Below are 19,065 nucleotides of genomic sequence, written 5' to 3'. Positions count from 1 at the left end.
ATTATGGGGTCATATTCACCTATTCCCCCTTGTGGAAATGTAAAATCTGAGGCTAAAGCAACAATTTAATGGTAAAAATTTGATCAATTTTTCTTCACCGCCCAATGGTATAAAATTCCGTGACACTTCTGTCATGTCAGTATGATCACTACATTACTATATAAATTGATTGAGGGGTTTAATTTGTAAGAAAAGGTTACTTATGGGATGTTCTGCTGTTCTGGCATCTCAGTAACTCTGCCAATGTGACATGGCGCTTGTAAACCATTCCAGCAAAATCTGCACTCAAAAATGGTGCAAACTCAGGAGAAATTGAAAACAAATTATTTAGTAAATTTTCTCTTATTAAAACCCAAGTGAGGTACCTACGTAATCAGGAGAAATTAGACCAAACAATTTCTTGTGCAATTTCTCCTGTTGCCCTTTTTAAAATGAGAAATTTTGGGGTAAATCCACATTTTTAAGGAATAAAAATATAATGTTTCATTTTTAGGGCCCAATATTATAAATCCCAGTGAAGCACAAGTGGGGTTAAGAAGTTTACCACACCCCAAGATAAATTCCTTTTGGCGCATAGTTTCCAAAATGGGGTAATTTGTGGCAGATTTTTGCTTTGGCACCTCAGTGGCTCTGCAAAAATGGATGCAACAAGGATGTCGCACAGACATAAAATTAAGACACGTGGATGACAAAATGGATAAAATTTGACAAATGTTTCCTTGCTGAAAATAGGGTGATTTTTCATGTACTCGTCTGTCCTCGGCCTTAAGAACACAAGTGCCATGATCACAAGATGCTTCTTGCCTGTTTAACTTCAAAATTCTACAAATGCCATAGCTTCCTCTGAGACATCTGTGGGATCTTATACAAGATGATAGAATTAATACCATGAAAGGGTTGTGTCAGATAACATTAAAAGTTAAAACCTGCCGAACATGGCAAACCTTGACTTTTCATTTACTATGTTCTTAAAACTTTCAGTATATAGAACCAGCATAAATAATAGTAAATCAAATTAAGGTGTTTTTTTTTGTTTCCTTTTTTTAAGGGTACGACCTTCTCCTAACATATCTCTAATAATTGAATTGCAAGCATCTGGTGGATATGATCCCTATGGGCAGGAAGTCAGTCGCTTGATTCCCCGAGGATGGGTAAAGGTGGACATTTTTGATTATCAGAACCGAGTCATAAGTGGACAGTGGAAAATACCAATTCGAATTCTTCCTCTTAAGCCATCACTTACAACAGGAGCTTTAAATGGAGTACCACAGGTACAACCATGTGTTCGAGATATTATACAACTATAATCTACAGCTTATATTGTCATTGTGCATTCTAATCTGAAATATAGCTGGGACAAAAGACTATACATACTATATTGATAATATAGATTATATCTAGATATGGAATACAGTGAATTATTGCAAATTCATTAATTACTTTCATTTTCTTGTCTAGTTAGAAAATGCAGAACTGTTCATTCGACTTGTGAATGCGAGGGATGCAGATATTCAGAGCACCTACTCCATTAATATCAGTAACTCAATATACTATAAATATCCTCCTTTGGTAAGTCCTATATGCTTGGGTTGTTTGAATATTGTATTCTGCTTTATTTTGTATCTAATCGAGAAACTCTCCAGAAGTGCTTCTTTAGTATTACTTTTTTTATTTTTATTGAAGTCTTTTAAATTGAGACCCTTGTTACCACATTTATAGCCATACAGGTGATATATATATATATATATATATATATATATATATATATATATATATATATATATACAGTATATATATATATACAGTATATATATATATATATATATATATATATATATATATATATATATATATATATATAGTAAAAACATACTCACCATAGCTATGTATGTGGTTGCACACCTCATAGCCCCAGTATGAAATCCAAAAGTCAGGGTAGACACTGGTAGCTCTATTAGATCTAATTGACATAGTGGATTGCAGTGTGAGCAACTTTTTCTTATATCAACATTTGTGCTATCTCCAGTTTTAGATCAGAAAGACAAGATGGGCAGCACAGTGAGCGGCCTCTTATCTTAGGACTTCTGGTATCTCCAGTATTAGATCAAATAGTAATCTGAGCAGAATCTTCTTATCTCATTTCACCTGTCATCTCTAGTATTAGATCAGATTGACATAGTGGATTGCAGTGTGAGCAGCTTTTTCTTACATAAACACTGCTGGTATCTGCATTATTAGAACAGATAGACAGGTTGGACAGCAATGTGAGCAACCTCTTCTTACCTTTGCACTTCTGGTATCTCCAGTGTAATGTGACGCCCAGGAGACCGGGGTACTCAGCACCGGACCAATGGGGTCTGTCTCTTGAGGGGGATGTCACGGGTGGCTTGACCCGGTGCTGTGGCCTCAGGCAATGCACAGTGTAAGGGTATCGTGAGGGAACAGGCACTTACTCGATCAGCAGCATGTTCTCCCAGCGGTGATGATCCCGATCCTGGATAGATGGCTATTGTCCAAATGAAAGACTGAGGCACTGAAACATTTAACCAGTTTACTTCAACATAATGGGATTTACAACCAGTCCTGACACCGGAGTCTGTATGGGAACTCTGAGTTACTTTGACCCTGCCGGGGTCTTCGCCTCTTATTGTACGCAGTTTCTGTGTGGCCCTGCTGCTGTATGTGAACTGGCTGCCGGCCCAATCTGTCCCCTCCGGGCCCTGGTTCGACGGGCAACCCGAGTCCTTTTATCGGCTTACCCCCTCCGGGAGTACCGCTGAACTCTGTGTCTGTTGCTGCGTCCGGCCCTAGTGAAGCTGATATCACCTCACGTTTTTCCGGTTGCTGTATTATATATAATGAATACAGCCGCGGATCCGGTATCCGTCTTTGCGCCTGTTCTGGGTAGTGATTAATGCTACCCGGTTCTCACAATGTCCTTTTTCTCTGTCCCTCTTCTCCTCAGGCCAGTGATTTAGGCCTGGAAACAGTCACAGGACTGTTAGATATTCAACTGTATGACCTCTCACTTTCAGCTCCTTAGCCCAACTGCCATTTCTTCTCTCAGACCAGAATGGATCAAGGGAAGTCTCTGGAGCTCCCCCTTCTGGCCGGAGGTGGTAGTGCAGTATTGCTATCTTAGTATTTGTATTTATTGTCAGTAACTATTTTTGTGGCAAATACCCCTAGGGGTGCCACATTCCCCCTTAGTTAAGAACAGTACTCCGGGACTGTGGGACGATAACATTTTGACATAACAATTAATATGTACAGAGTCTTAAAAATGAAAAGTTACAAAAATCACTCAAGGAAACAAAAATAGATTTCTGTAAAAAGTCACTTCAAATAGCGTCCATTAATACAGTCCTATCCTTGAAGGTACTAGGAAAGGCACTGCACTTTGTGTCCAGGAATTTAGTTCCATTTTTCCAACGGACTTGTCAATATAAAGTCTAAAGAAAGTTCAAAAAGAGCAAAAAGCAAAGTTCAAAAAGCAGTCTTTCCGGAGCTTTGATTTAGTGCCTCCGGGCTGATAACAAGTTCAAGAATATGCAAGAAGTTCATACAGACAAGTCTCTGTAGGCACTGGGCTTAAACGTTGCAGACTGATAACAATGACTATACTACATTTTTTGTTTAACTATATACGGCATAACATATATACAATTCACATTATGAGCTTTATAGTTGGTAATCTGCATACCTGGCCGGTAATTGACCCTGGGTACTACGCTGTGATCTACGTAATAGTGGTGTCTCTTCATGTGGTGTACTACTGTCTACTGCGGATGTAGTATCTGCCCGCTCTGCTAAAGATAATTCTACGACTATGGAGTTGGCAAGTCCACCGTGAATGGGATTACTCTGACCAGGAATATGTTCTTCCTGGCCTGGAACCTCCTGTAGTACGGGGTCAGCCTCTTCCTGTCTTGGGACTTCTGGTATTGGGTTCGGTGTTGGGTAAAAGGCCACCATGGGAACCACTACTGCACCATGGTATGTTAGTAGGGTTTTGGGAAAGTCTCCTATACAGGTGTGATACATTTCCTCTTCTTTTTCCTTTACTGGTTGAACCTGTATGGGTTGAATAACTTCTGATTCTGGCTGGACAACTTCTGGCTCTTTCAATGCTTCCGGACACAATTTAAGATTGTCTCTTGACACTAATACAGATGTTAAGCCTCCGTTTTTGCTAATGAGACACATTTTAGGATTATCCATTCTTGTTGGTAAAACTGTGTAGGGTACGGCTTCCCACTGATTGTCTAGTTTATTGGTTCGACGGTTTCTCTTGAGCACTTGATCACCCGGTCTTAATGGGGTCGCTAGAGCATTCTGGTTGAAAGTTCGCTCTTGTCTTTCTCTAGTTTGCTGAATGCTTCTTTCCACACTCTCTTGCACTTGGCGATACTGCTTTTGCCGTATGATATCCCAATTGGAGTCTTGAACTTCTGCGTCTGGTTTCAGAATTCCCATTTCTAGATCGATTGGTAATTGGCCGGGTCTTGCACGCATAAGGTAAGCTGGGGTGCAGTTGGTGGAGCTCACCAGGACATGATTATACAGATCCACCAAGTCAGGCAATTTCTCTGGCCATTGATTCCTTTCTGTCTCAGGTAAAGTCTTTAGTAGGTCTATTACAATATGGTTCATCTTCTCGCATAAGACGTTTGTTTGTGGATGATAGGCCGTCGTCCGGATCTTTTTGCAACCATACATATTACAGAATTCTCTGAAGATCTCTGATTCAAAGGCTGTACCTTGGTCGGTGAGAACCTGTTCCGGATATCCATGGGGTCTACAAAAGTACGTTTGGAACGCCTTGGCTGCTGTTTTTGCTGTCAGATCTTTTACGAGTACTACTACCAAGAAGCGTGAATAATGGTCCACGATGGTCAAGGCATAGACATAGCCGGACCGGCTTGGTATTAACTTCATGTGGTCTATGGCTACAAGTTCAAGTGGTTGTTTGGTGATTATGGGCTGCAGTGGTGCTCTTTGGTTCTTTTGATCGTTTCTTCTGAGGTTGCACGGGCCACAATTTCTGCACCACTGTTCGATTGATTTTCTCATCCCGACCCAATAAAATCTTTCTCTTAGAAGTGCTTCTAACTTTTTCCAACCGAAGTGACCAGCACCATTATGGTAAGCTTCGAGGACCATCTTCACATCTTGTTTAGGCACGATAATCTGCCAAACCAATTCATGTGTTTTCGGATTGGTGTACCTTCTACAGAGCTTCCCTTGATACAGGAACATTTTGCCTCTCTCTTTCCAGAGTTGATGCGTCTCTTCTGGGGCATCCTCATCAGGATATGCACTTTGCTCAGTTAACAGTTCCTTCACCAACTTCACAGCCGGATTGCTGTCTTGGGTGTCAGCCCATCTATGGTGTGCTAACGGATTAAAATTCACCTCTTGTTGTTTCTGATAGGTACTTGACTGATGATGTTTCGCCTTGGGATGATGGAAGGCTGGTAGTTCAATTTCTTCAAGCTCCCCCGTTTCTTCTACATCTCTCAAGTGTGGCATCCGGGATAGGGCATCGGCATTTCCATTCTTGCGACCTGCTCGATACTTGATCTTGAAGTTGTAATTAGATAACCGGGCTATCCATCGCTGTTCTAACGTACCTAATTTGGCTGTGTCCAGGTGGGTCAACGGATTGTTGTCAGTATAGACAATAAATTCTGCAGCGGCCAGATAGTGTTTGAAACGTTCAGTCACAGCCCAAATTACTGCCAGTAGTTCCAATTTGAAGGAGCTATAATTTTCTGGATTTCTTTCAGTAGGCCGGAGCTTTCTACTTGCAAAGGCGATGACTTTCTCCCGACCTTCTTGCTTTTGTGACAGCACCGCTCCTAGTCCCACATTACTGGCATCGGTGTAGAGGATGAAAGGTTGATGGTAATCTGGGTATGCCAGAACCTCTTCTCCGGTTAGTGCCTTCTTTAGTTGTTCAAAGGAGTCTTCCCTTTCGTCGTTCCACTGAAAAGGAGGGTTTCGGTTTGAAGGTTTCTTCGTCTGCCCTACCAAGGTGTCTTGCAAGGGTGCTGCCAACTTGGTAAATCCTTTTATAAATCTGCGGTAGTAACCCACCAATCCCAGGAATTGTATCACTTCTTTTGCGCTGGTAGGTCTTGGCCAATCCCTTATGGCGCTTATTTTCTCGGGATCTGGTGCTACTCCCTCCGAACTCACGATGTGTCCCAGGTACTGTACCTTTGGCTTGAGAAGGTGACATTTGGATGGCTTGACTTTCATGCCATACCTGGATAAGGCTTCGAACACTTCTGCCAGGTCTATTAAGTGTTGTTCGTAAGTCTTTGAGTAGACGATCACATCATCTAGGTACAGGAGGACGGTCTCGAAGTTCTTGTGTCCGAGGCAGCATTCCATCAGCCGGTAGAAGGTACCGGATGCGTTGCAGAGTCCGAACGGCATGCGATTAAATTCACATAGACCCATTGGTGTGGTGAATGCCGTCTTCTCCTTATCTCTCTCAGCCACAGGGACTTGCCAATACCCGCTTGTTAAGTCTAAGGTGGAAAAATAATTAGCAGATTTCAAAGCAGTTAAGGACTCTTCTATCCTAGGCAAGGGGTAGGCGTCTTTATGGGTGATGTTATTAATCTTCCGGTAGTCTACGCACATTCTCATGGTTCCGTCCTTTTTTTTGACAATCACTAGAGGGGCCGCCCAGGGGCTACAGCTGTCTCTTATTACCCCGGCCTGTTTCATCTCCCTCAGCATATCTTTTGCACACTGATAGTGAGCGGGCGGTATGGGTCTATATCTTTCTTTTATTGGGGGATGGTCACCGGTGGGGATTGTGTGCTCTGCCCCTTCTATCCGTCCGAAGTCCAATGGGTGTTTACTGAAGACTTGTTCATATTCCGTCACTAGCCTATACACCCCTTGTTTTTGATGGGTAGGTATTGAATTTATGCCCACGTGTAGCTGTTGGCACCAATCCTCCAATTCTCCGTCTGAGCCGTTGCCTTCCACCTGACAGGTTGGTTCTAAGGGCTCAATGGTTGTGATGGCATTGTTGGCAACAGTATATAGCTTTGCCACTGTAGCATACCTTGGCAAAGTGACCTCTTCCTCTCCACAGTTCAAAAGTCGTTCCGGCACTCGTCCCCGGTGTACCTCGACTACCCCTCGTGCTGTGAGTATAGTGGGCCTGCTGTCGGTGTACACTGGTTCTATTAAGGCTTGATAATCTCGTCCCTTAGTACCAATGGCTGCTCTACACCATACCAGCATTTCTGTTTTTGGTGGGATTACAATAGATGTCGGATCACTTACCCTCACACTGCCGATTTCTCCACCTGCAACTTCTACCTGTTGCCTTAACATCAATACTTTTATTTCCCTTCGGAGAACTCTCTGCTGGCAGGATTGGGCAGTTTCAGCAATTTGCTGTAAGACAGAAATAACTTTGGAAAAGCAGTTCTCTAACACATTCATTCCTATCAATACAGTGGGTTCACAGTTCCGCCGGTCAACATCAACAACAATTATACCCTGTTTCTTCAATTCTACTTTACCAATCTTTATGGTCATCTCCCTGAATCCTAGTTTCGGTACCAACTTACTATTACTGGCCCATATATCTAGTTCAACATCAGAGGGCCCTTTATCAATATCTGCATCAGCCCAGTACCTCTTATAAAGGATATACGGTATAGATGAAATCTGGGAACCTGTGTCCAGCAAGGCGTTGAGGGGCATTCCGTCCTGCACGATAGGGATAATGGGTCGTCCTCCGATGTACCTGTCGTGCCAGGGTGTTGGGCCTTGAAAGTTCATTCCTGCGAAGCGGCCCGCATTCCCAGGGGATTCCTGTTTAAATCACAATCTCGTGCAAAGTGGCCTGGCTGCTGGCAACGGCGGCAAATGGGCTGTCCATCCGGTTGGTAGCGGTCGCGGGGTCGTCCTCTCCATGTCGGGTATCTCCGGGGTCTCATCCATGGAACATCCTCTCTACAGTTTGCCAACTCCATCTTGTGTCCTCTCATCTCCTGCATGATTTTAGCCATTGAAGCAACAACATCAGCTAAAGAGTCAAGCTTTTGTTGAAGAGCCTCATTAGTACTGGGCCCCAGGGGCTTAGCAATGGCCCCGGCCATAGCTGATGTCACTGGCACTCCCTGTTGTTGAGGTGCCTCTGCCATGGGTTGCGCAGGATCCTGATCTCGAGGTGCCTCTGCCAGCTGGAGACGTATAGCGCTCTCCTTTAATTGGGCAAATGTCAATTCAGGGTTCTTAAAAACAAGCATGCTCACATGCCCCCAGTGAGAAGGGGTGTAGAGTCCCTCAATAAATTGATCTCTTAGCAGTTTATCCGCTCCGGTGTTAAAAATGGGTTCAGCCAGTGTAAGTGATTTAAGGGCTTCCTGCAGGTTTAAGGCAAAGTCTCTCACGCCCTCATTAGCTTTTTGTTTGCAATTAAAGAATCGTATTTTAGCTTTGCTGCTGGCCGTGGTTTCAAATGTAGCTTTTAATCCAGCAAATATGCGTTCAACAGTGCCTTTTAGATCAGCTGCCCATGCTGTGACTTCTCGCTTAGCATGGCCACTTAACTGCATCATCAGGAGACTAACACGCTGAACTTCACCCACGGGGAACATGTCAAAATGGGCCAGCATCTTTTCTCTGAAATTGTCAAGGGTATTAGGCTCACCTTCATACATTGGAAGCCACGGGCCACCCGGGGTATATGGCATCAGCACCGGCATGATGGGCGCCACTCCTTGCACCGCTGCGCTGCCGGACTCTCTATCGACACTCTGTCTTTCAGCTGCATTAGCGTCGCCGGGTGCTGCGACGTCTCCGTGCTGCGACATACTGTGCCCCCTTAGTTAATCCGGACCCTTCCGGTCCTCCGCTTCCGTCGGGATAGTGTAGATTCGTTCCGCTGTGCAGCAGGATTGGTTTTCCCCTTGCTCTGACGTCAGAGCGCTCAGCTTGGTGCCGCCCACAATGACACACCCCCTGCTGCTCTCGCCCGCCGCGCGCTCTGTAATGGCGGATTCTTAAGTTTATCAGTCAGACTGGGGCTCAGGTAATGGCGTAGCTCAATTAACAGTCTCGTGCCTAACGGTTATGAGGTGATGGCGGCCATCTTTACTCCATTATAATCAATGGGGAAAAGTCACTTTCAATAGTTTTTAATGGGAAATGGAATTTTCTTTAATAAAGTCAATTTTCAAGATTTTTCATCCAAGTTTTCACACTTTTGGGCTCCAATCACGGCACACAATACCCGGTATACGGGCTGGCTGGATCCTGTTCGTGACGCCAATTGTGACGCCCAGGAGACCGGGGTACTCAGCACCGGACCAATGGGGTCTGTCTCTTGAGGGGGATGTCACGGGTGGCTTGACCCGGTGCTGTGGCCTCAGGCAATGCACAGTGTAAGGGTATCGTGAGGGAACAGGCACTTACTCGATCAGCAGCATGTTCTCCCAGCGGTGATGATCCCGATCCTGGATAGATGGCTATTGTCCAAATGAAAGACTGAGGCACTGAAACATTTAACCAGTTTACTTCAACATAAAGGGATTTACAACCAGTCCTGACACCGGAGTCTGTATGTGAACTCTGAGTTACTTTGACCCTGCCGGGGTCTTCGCCTCTTATTGTACGCAGTTTCTGTGTGGCCCTGCTGCTGTATGTGAACTGGCTGCCGGCCCAATCTGTCCCCTCCGGGCCCTGGTTCGACGGGCAACCCGAGTCCTTTTATCGGCTTACCCCCTCCGGGAGTACCGCTGAACTCTGTGTCTGTTGCTGCGTCCGGCCCTAGTGAAGCTGATATCACCTCACGTTTTTCCGGTTGCTGTATTATATATAATGAATACAGCCGCGGATCCGGTATCCGTCTTTGCGCCTGTTCTGGGTAGTGATTAATGCTACCCGGTTCTCACAATGTCCTTTTTCTCTGTCCCTCTTCTCCTCAGGCCAGTGATTTAGGCCTGGAAACAGTCACAGGACTGTTAGATATTCACCTGTATGACCTCTCACTTTCAGCTCCTTAGCCCAACTGCCATTTCTTCTCTCAGACCAGAATGGATCAAGGGAAGTCTCTGGAGCTCCCCCTTCTGGCCGGAGGTGGTAGTGCAGTATTGCTATCTTAGTATTTGTATTTATTGTCAGTAACTATTTTTGTGGCAAATACCCCTAGGGGTGCCACATTCCCCCTTAGTTAAGAACAGTACTCCGGGACTGTGGGACGATAACATTTTGACATAACAATTAATATGTACAGAGTCTTAAAAATGAAAAGTTACAAAAATCACTCAAGGAAACAAAAATAGATTTCTGTAAAAAGTCACTTCAAATAGCGTCCATTAATACAGTCCTATCCTTGAAGGTACTAGGAAAGGCACTGCACTTTGTGTCCAGGAATTTAGTTCCATTTTTCCAACGGACTTGTCAATATAAAGTCTAAAGAAAGTTCAAAAAGAGCAAAAAGCAAAGTTCAAAAAGCAGTCTTTCCGGAGCTTTGATTTAGTGCCTCCGGGCTGATAACAAGTTCAAGAATATGCAAGAAGTTCATACAGACAAGTCTCTGTAGGCACTGGGCTTAAACGTTGCAGACTGATAACAATGACTATACTACATTTTTTGTTTAACTATATACGGCATAACATATATACAATTCACATTATGAGCTTTATAGTTGGTAATCTGCATACCTGGCCGGTAATTGACCCTGGGTACTACGCTGTGATCTACGTAATAGTGGTGTCTCTTCATGTGGTGTACTACTGTCTACTGCGGATGTAGTATCTGCCCGCTCTGCTAAAGATAATTCTACGACTATGGAGTTGGCAAGTCCACCGTGAATGGGATTACTCTGACCAGGAATATGTTCTTCCTGGCCTGGAACCTCCTGTAGTACGGGGTCAGCCTCTTCCTGTCTTGGGACTTCTGGTATTGGGTTCGGTGTTGGGTAAAAGGCCACCATGGGAACCACTACTGCACCATGGTATGTTAGTAGGGTTTTGGGAAAGTCTCCTATACAGGTGTGATACATTTCCTCTTCTTTTTCCTTTACTGGTTGAACCTGTATGGGTTGAATAACTTCTGATTCTGGCTGGACAACTTCTGGCTCTTTCAATGCTTCCGGACACAATTTAAGATTGTCTCTTGACACTAATACAGATGTTAAGCCTCCGTTTTTGCTAATGAGACACATTTTAGGATTATCCATTCTTGTTGGTAAAACTGTGTAGGGTACGGCTTCCCACTGATTGTCTAGTTTATTGGTTCGACGGTTTCTCTTGAGCACTTGATCACCCGGTCTTAATGGGGTCGCTAGAGCATTCTGGTTGAAAGTTCGCTCTTGTCTTTCTCTAGTTTGCTGAATGCTTCTTTCCACACTCTCTTGCACTTGGCGATACTGCTTTTGCCGTATGATATCCCAATTGGAGTCTTGAACTTCTGCGTCTGGTTTCAGAATTCCCATTTCTAGATCGATTGGTAATTGGCCGGGTCTTGCACGCATAAGGTAAGCTGGGGTGCAGTTGGTGGAGCTCACCAGGACATGATTATACAGATCCACCAAGTCAGGCAATTTCTCTGGCCATTGATTCCTTTCTGTCTCAGGTAAAGTCTTTAGTAGGTCTATTACAATATGGTTCATCTTCTCGCATAAGACGTTTGTTTGTGGATGATAGGCCGTCGTCCGGATCTTTTTGCAACCATACATATTACAGAATTCTCTGAAGATCTCTGATTCAAAGGCTGTACCTTGGTCGGTGAGAACCTGTTCCGGATATCCATGGGGTCTACAAAAGTACGTTTGGAACGCCTTGGCTGCTGTTTTTGCTGTCAGATCTTTTACGAGTACTACTACCAAGAAGCGTGAATAATGGTCCACGATGGTCAAGGCATAGACATAGCCGGACCGGCTTGGTATTAACTTCATGTGGTCTATGGCTACAAGTTCAAGTGGTTGTTTGGTGATTATGGGCTGCAGTGGTGCTCTTTGGTTCTTTTGATCGTTTCTTCTGAGGTTGCACGGGCCACAATTTCTGCACCACTGTTCGATTGATTTTCTCATCCCGACCCAATAAAATCTTTCTCTTAGAAGTGCTTCTAACTTTTTCCAACCGAAGTGACCAGCACCATTATGGTAAGCTTCGAGGACCATCTTCACATCTTGTTTAGGCACGATAATCTGCCAAACCAATTCATGTGTTTTCGGATTGGTGTACCTTCTACAGAGCTTCCCTTGATACAGGAACATTTTGCCTCTCTCTTTCCAGAGTTGATGCGTCTCTTCTGGGGCATCCTCATCAGGATATGCACTTTGCTCAGTTAACAGTTCCTTCACCAACTTCACAGCCGGATTGCTGTCTTGGGTGTCAGCCCATCTATGGTGTGCTAACGGATTAAAATTCACCTCTTGTTGTTTCTGATAGGTACTTGACTGATGATGTTTCGCCTTGGGATGATGGAAGGCTGGTAGTTCAATTTCTTCAAGCTCCCCCGTTTCTTCTACATCTCTCAAGTGTGGCATCCGGGATAGGGCATCGGCATTTCCATTCTTGCGACCTGCTCGATACTTGATCTTGAAGTTGTAATTAGATAACCGGGCTATCCATCGCTGTTCTAACGTACCTAATTTGGCTGTGTCCAGGTGGGTCAACGGATTGTTGTCAGTATAGACAATAAATTCTGCAGCGGCCAGATAGTGTTTGAAACGTTCAGTCACAGCCCAAATTACTGCCAGTAGTTCCAATTTGAAGGAGCTATAATTTTCTGGATTTCTTTCAGTAGGCCGGAGCTTTCTACTTGCAAAGGCGATGACTTTCTCCCGACCTTCTTGCTTTTGTGACAGCACCGCTCCTAGTCCCACATTACTGGCATCGGTGTAGAGGATGAAAGGTTGATGGTAATCTGGGTATGCCAGAACCTCTTCTCCGGTTAGTGCCTTCTTTAGTTGTTCAAAGGAGTCTTCCCTTTCGTCGTTCCACTGAAAAGGAGGGTTTCGGTTTGAAGGTTTCTTCGTCTGCCCTACCAAGGTGTCTTGCAAGGGTGCTGCCAACTTGGTAAATCCTTTTATAAATCTGCGGTAGTAACCCACCAATCCCAGGAATTGTATCACTTCTTTTGCGCTGGTAGGTCTTGGCCAATCCCTTATGGCGCTTATTTTCTCGGGATCTGGTGCTACTCCCTCCGAACTCACGATGTGTCCCAGGTACTGTACCTTTGGCTTGAGAAGGTGACATTTGGATGGCTTGACTTTCATGCCATACCTGGATAAGGCTTCGAACACTTCTGCCAGGTCTATTAAGTGTTGTTCGTAAGTCTTTGAGTAGACGATCACATCATCTAGGTACAGGAGGACGGTCTCGAAGTTCTTGTGTCCGAGGCAGCATTCCATCAGCCGGTAGAAGGTACCGGATGCGTTGCAGAGTCCGAACGGCATGCGATTAAATTCACATAGACCCATTGGTGTGGTGAATGCCGTCTTCTCCTTATCTCTCTCAGCCACAGGGACTTGCCAATACCCGCTTGTTAAGTCTAAGGTGGAAAAATAATTAGCAGATTTCAAAGCAGTTAAGGACTCTTCTATCCTAGGCAAGGGGTAGGCGTCTTTATGGGTGATGTTATTAATCTTCCGGTAGTCTACGCACATTCTCATGGTTCCGTCCTTTTTTTTGACAATCACTAGAGGGGCCGCCCAGGGGCTACAGCTGTCTCTTATTACCCCGGCCTGTTTCATCTCCCTCAGCATATCTTTTGCACACTGATAGTGAGCGGGCGGTATGGGTCTATATCTTTCTTTTATTGGGGGATGGTCACCGGTGGGGATTGTGTGCTCTGCCCCTTCTATCCGTCCGAAGTCCAATGGGTGTTTACTGAAGACTTGTTCATATTCCGTCACTAGCCTATACACCCCTTGTTTTTGATGGGTAGGTATTGAATTTATGCCCACGTGTAGCTGTTGGCACCAATCCTCCAATTCTCCGTCTGAGCCGTTGCCTTCCACCTGACAGGTTGGTTCTAAGGGCTCAATGGTTGTGATGGCATTGTTGGCAACAGTATATAGCTTTGCCACTGTAGCATACCTTGGCAAAGTGACCTCTTCCTCTCCACAGTTCAAAAGTCGTTCCGGCACTCGTCCCCGGTGTACCTCGACTACCCCTCGTGCTGTGAGTATAGTGGGCCTGCTGTCGGTGTACACTGGTTCTATTAAGGCTTGATAATCTCGTCCCTTAGTACCAATGGCTGCTCTACACCATACCAGCATTTCTGTTTTTGGTGGGATTACAATAGATGTCGGATCACTTACCCTCACACTGCCGATTTCTCCACCTGCAACTTCTACCTGTTGCCTTAACATCAATACTTTTATTTCCCTTCGGAGAACTCTCTGCTGGCAGGATTGGGCAGTTTCAGCAATTTGCTGTAAGACAGAAATAACTTTGGAAAAGCAGTTCTCTAACACATTCATTCCTATCAATACAGTGGGTTCACAGTTCCGCCGGTCAACATCAACAACAATTATACCCTGTTTCTTCAATTCTACTTTACCAATCTTTATGGTCATCTCCCTGAATCCTAGTTTCGGTACCAACTTACTATTACTGGCCCATATATCTAGTTCAACATCAGAGGGCCCTTTATCAATATCTGCATCAGCCCAGTACCTCTTATAAAGGATATACGGTATAGATGAAATCTGGGAACCTGTGTCCAGCAAGGCGTTGAGGGGCATTCCGTCCTGCACGATAGGGATAATGGGTCGTCCTCCGATGTACCTGTCGTGCCAGGGTGTTGGGCCTTGAAAGTTCATTCCTGCGAAGCGGCCCGCATTCCCAGGGGATTCCTGTTTAAATCACAATCTCGTGCAAAGTGGCCTGGCTGCTGGCAACGGCGGCAAATGGGCTGTCCATCCGGTTGGTAGCGGTCGCGGGGTCGTCCTCTCCATGTCGGGTATCTCCGGGGTCTCATCCATGGAACATCCTCTCTACAGTTTGCCAACTCCATCTTGTGTCCTCTCATCTCCTGCATGATTTTAGCCATTGAAGCAACAACATCAGCTAAAGAGTCAAGCTTTTGTTGAAGAGCCTCATTAGTACTGGGCCCCAGGGGCTTAGCAATGGCCCCGGCCATAGCTGATGTCACTGGCACTCCCTGTTGTTGAGGTGCCTCTGCCATGGGTTGCGCAGGATCCTGATCTCGAGGTGCCTCTGCCAGCTGGAGACGTATAGCGCTCTCCTTTAATTGGGCAAATGTCAATTCAGGGTTCTTAAAAACAAGCATGCTCACATGCCCCCAGTGAGAAGGGGTGTAGAGTCCCTCAATAAATTGATCTCTTAGCAGTTTATCCGCTCCGGTGTTAAAAATGGGTTCAGCCAGTGTAAGTGATTTAAGGGCTTCCTGCAGGTTTAAGGCAAAGTCTCTCACGCCCTCATTAGCTTTTTGTTTGCAATTAAAGAATCGTATTTTAGCTTTGCTGCTGGCCGTGGTTTCAAATGTAGCTTTTAATCCAGCAAATATGCGTTCAACAGTGCCTTTTAGATCAGCTGCCCATGCTGTGACTTCTCGCTTAGCATGGCCACTTAACTGCATCATCAGGAGACTAACACGCTGAACTTCACCCACGGGGAACATGTCAAAATGGGCCAGCATCTTTTCTCTGAAATTGTCAAGGGTATTAGGCTCACCTTCATACATTGGAAGCCACGGGCCACCCGGGGTATATGGCATCAGCACCGGCATGATGGGCGCCACTCCTTGCACCGCTGCGCTGCCGGACTCTCTATCGACACTCTGTCTTTCAGCTGCATTAGCGTCGCCGGGTGCTGCGACGTCTCCGTGCTGCGACATACTGTGCCCCCTTAGTTAATCCGGACCCTTCCGGTCCTCCGCTTCCGTCGGGATAGTGTAGATTCGTTCCGCTGTGCAGCAGGATTGGTTTTCCCCTTGCTCTGACGTCAGAGCGCTCAGCTTGGTGCCGCCCACAATGACACACCCCCTGCTGCTCTCGCCCGCCGCGCGCTCTGTAATGGCGGATTCTTAAGTTTATCAGTCAGACTGGGGCTCAGGTAATGGCGTAGCTCAATTAACAGTCTCGTGCCTAACGGTTATGAGGTGATGGCGGCCATCTTTACTCCATTATAATCAATGGGGAAAAGTCACTTTCAATAGTTTTTAATGGGAAATGGAATTTTCTTTAATAAAGTCAATTTTCAAGATTTTTCATCCAAGTTTTCACACTTTTGGGCTCCAATCACGGCACACAATACCCGGTATACGGGCTGGCTGGATCCTGTTCGTGACGCCAATTGTGACGCCCAGGAGACCGGGGTACTCAGCACCGGACCAATGGGGTCTGTCTCTTGAGGGGGATGTCACGGGTGGCTTGACCCGGTGCTGTGGCCTCAGGCAATGCACAGTGTAAGGGTATCGTGAGGGAACAGGCACTTACTCGATCAGCAGCATGTTCTCCCAGCGGTGATGATCCCGATCCTGGATAGATGGCTATTGTCCAAATGAAAGACTGAGGCACTGAAACATTTAACCAGTTTACTTCAACATAAAGGGATTTACAACCAGTCCTGACACCGGAGTCTGTATGTGAACTCTGAGTTACTTTGACCCTGCCGGGGTCTTCGCCTCTTATTGTACGCAGTTTCTGTGTGGCCCTGCTGCTGTATGTGAACTGGCTGCCGGCCCAATCTGTCCCCTCCGGGCCCTGGTTCGACGGGCAACCCGAGTCCTTTTATCGGCTTACCCCCTCCGGGAGTACCGCTGAACTCTGTGTCTGTTGCTGCGTCCGGCCCTAGTGAAGCTGATATCACCTCACGTTTTTCCGGTTGCTGTATTATATATAATGAATACAGCCGCGGATCCGGTATCCGTCTTTGCGCCTGTTCTGGGTAGTGATTAATGCTACCCGGTTCTCACAATGTCCTTTTTCTCTGTCCCTCTTCTCCTCAGGCCAGTGATTTAGGCCTGGAAACAGTCACAGGACTGTTAGATATTCACCTGTATGACCTCTCACTTTCAGCTCCTTAGCCCAACTGCCATTTCTTCTCTCAGACCAGAATGGATCAAGGGAAGTCTCTGGAGCTCCCCCTTCTGGCCGGAGGTGGTAGTGCAGTATTGCTATCTTAGTATTTGTATTTATTGTAACTATTTTTGTGGCAAATACCCCTAGGGGTGCCACAGTAACATCAGAAAGATGTGGACAGCAGTCCAAGATGATCCATATGTACTGTAATTGACCCCATAAAGATGCTCTATATGTAATTGGCCCCATAAAGATGCTCCATATGTAATTGGCCCCATAAAGATGCTCCATATGTAATTGGCCCCATTAAGATGCTCCATATGTAATTGGCCACATAAGATGCTCCATATATAACGGGTACCAAATAATGCTCCATATGTAATTGGCCCCATTAGATGCTCCAAACATTTAAAAAAAAATGAAATACCCCTCCTCGCTGGCTGCTGCTCTGCCCCGGCTCCTCAGCATAACCATATTCTAGCTCTCTGCACTGTGACTGCTCAGGCAGAGGGTGCACAGACGTGAAGTCATCGTGCCCTCTGACCTGAACGTTACAGACAGAGGAAACAGAAGACGCCGCAGCGTTGGAGCGGGGAGAGGTAAGAATCGCAAGTACCGGGACACAGGCACAGGGCCCCCATAGCATGACAGTGTCTCCAACAGTGAGTGGGCACCTCCTGCCTGCTCAGGGTCCCGACACTTGCCCGGGTGCGCCGGTTGCTGACGCTGGCCCTGACAGAGGCTATATGCATATAGTAGATATACTTTAGTGATAATTTCCCTAGAGAAAAGAATATTGATTTGCTAACTAAAAGTATTTAGGAATTTAATTATCATGATATTTTCCTTAGGTATTTATATTTTTTAATTCCTTTGGAACAGCTTTGACATGCAGAAAATTGTTGTTTTGAATGTTGACTTCATAAATGTCTTTTTACTCCACAGACAGCAGCATACATCCATCCAGAGGAGGTTGTCCTTCCATCTCCCTACTATTCACCCTCGTACTTCTTCCCAAATGTGCAGCCTATATACGGAGAAAATGTGGATTCTCCCCCTTCAAGAAATGATCTAATGACACAGTGACTGATGATGAAATCTAAATTTATGATAATCCATAACTTCTGAGAATGATTTAATTCATAATAAAATGTATCTTTTTTATATTATGTAAAGGGTCACATCGATCAAGTTTACATTTTTTCTCTCCTTATAATTTGTTGCAATATTCTTACTGCAATGAGCAACGAAGTACTGCTCAAAAATCCTTTAGTACTAACTGTATGACTTTGACTTCAGCGTTACAACTTTAACCCCTTAGTGACAGAGCCAATTTGGTACTTAGTGGTCAGAATTGTAAAAATTGGCTCGGTCATTGTCACTTTATGAGGTTATAACTCTGGAACGCTTCAACGGATCCCGCTGATTCTGAGACTGTTTTTTCGTGACATATTGTACTTCATGTTAGTGGTAACATTTCTTCGATATTACTTGCGATTATTTATAAAAAAACGGAAATATGGCGAATATTTTTTAAATTTTGCAATTTTCAAACTTTGTATTGTTATGCCCTTAAATAAGAGAGATATGTCACGAAAAATAGTTAATAAATAACATTTCCCACATGTCTACTTTACATTAGCACAATTTTGGAAACAAAATGTTTTTTTGTTAGGGAGTTATAAGGGTTAAAAGTTGACCAGCAATTTCTCATTTTTACACCATTTTTTTTTACCGACCACATCACATTTGAAGTCATTCTGAGGGGTCTATATGATAGAAAATAATGAAGTGTGACACCATTCTAAAAACTACAACCCTCAAGGTGCTCAAAACCACATTCAAGAAGTTTATTAACCCTTTACGTGCTTCACAGGAACTGAAACAATGTGGAAGGAAAAAATGAACATTTAACTTTTTTTTGCAAACATTTTAATTCAGAACCATTTTTTTTTATTTTCACATGTGTAAAAACAGAAATGTAACCATAAATTTTGTTATGCAATTTCTCTTGAATACGCCAATAT

General features: G+C 44.8%; 1 protein-coding gene across 1 annotated transcript in view; it reads left to right on the top strand.

Moving 5' to 3' along the window:
- The window catches only part of LOC138677652 (coiled-coil domain-containing protein 17-like), an 82,665-nt gene extending 64,458 nt beyond the window's left edge, over positions 1–18,207 (top strand). Inside the window, exons 11-13 of the mRNA XM_069767668.1 lie at positions 1,049–1,271; positions 1,459–1,569; positions 17,984–18,207. Of these exons, the coding sequence (XP_069623769.1) occupies positions 1,049–1,271; positions 1,459–1,569; positions 17,984–18,124 (475 nt within the window). The 3' untranslated portion in view covers positions 18,125–18,207. The remainder of the gene's footprint in view (positions 1–1,048; positions 1,272–1,458; positions 1,570–17,983) is intronic.
- The last annotated feature ends 858 nt before the right edge of the window (positions 18,208–19,065 follow it).

Source organism: Ranitomeya imitator, chromosome 1 (assembly GCF_032444005.1).
Source record: "Ranitomeya imitator isolate aRanImi1 chromosome 1, aRanImi1.pri, whole genome shotgun sequence".
In the NCBI taxonomy this organism is placed as follows: domain Eukaryota; kingdom Metazoa; phylum Chordata; class Amphibia; order Anura; family Dendrobatidae; genus Ranitomeya; species Ranitomeya imitator.
The sequence above is the reverse complement of the archived record's forward strand: the minus strand, read 5'-3'. Positions and strand labels throughout refer to the sequence as shown.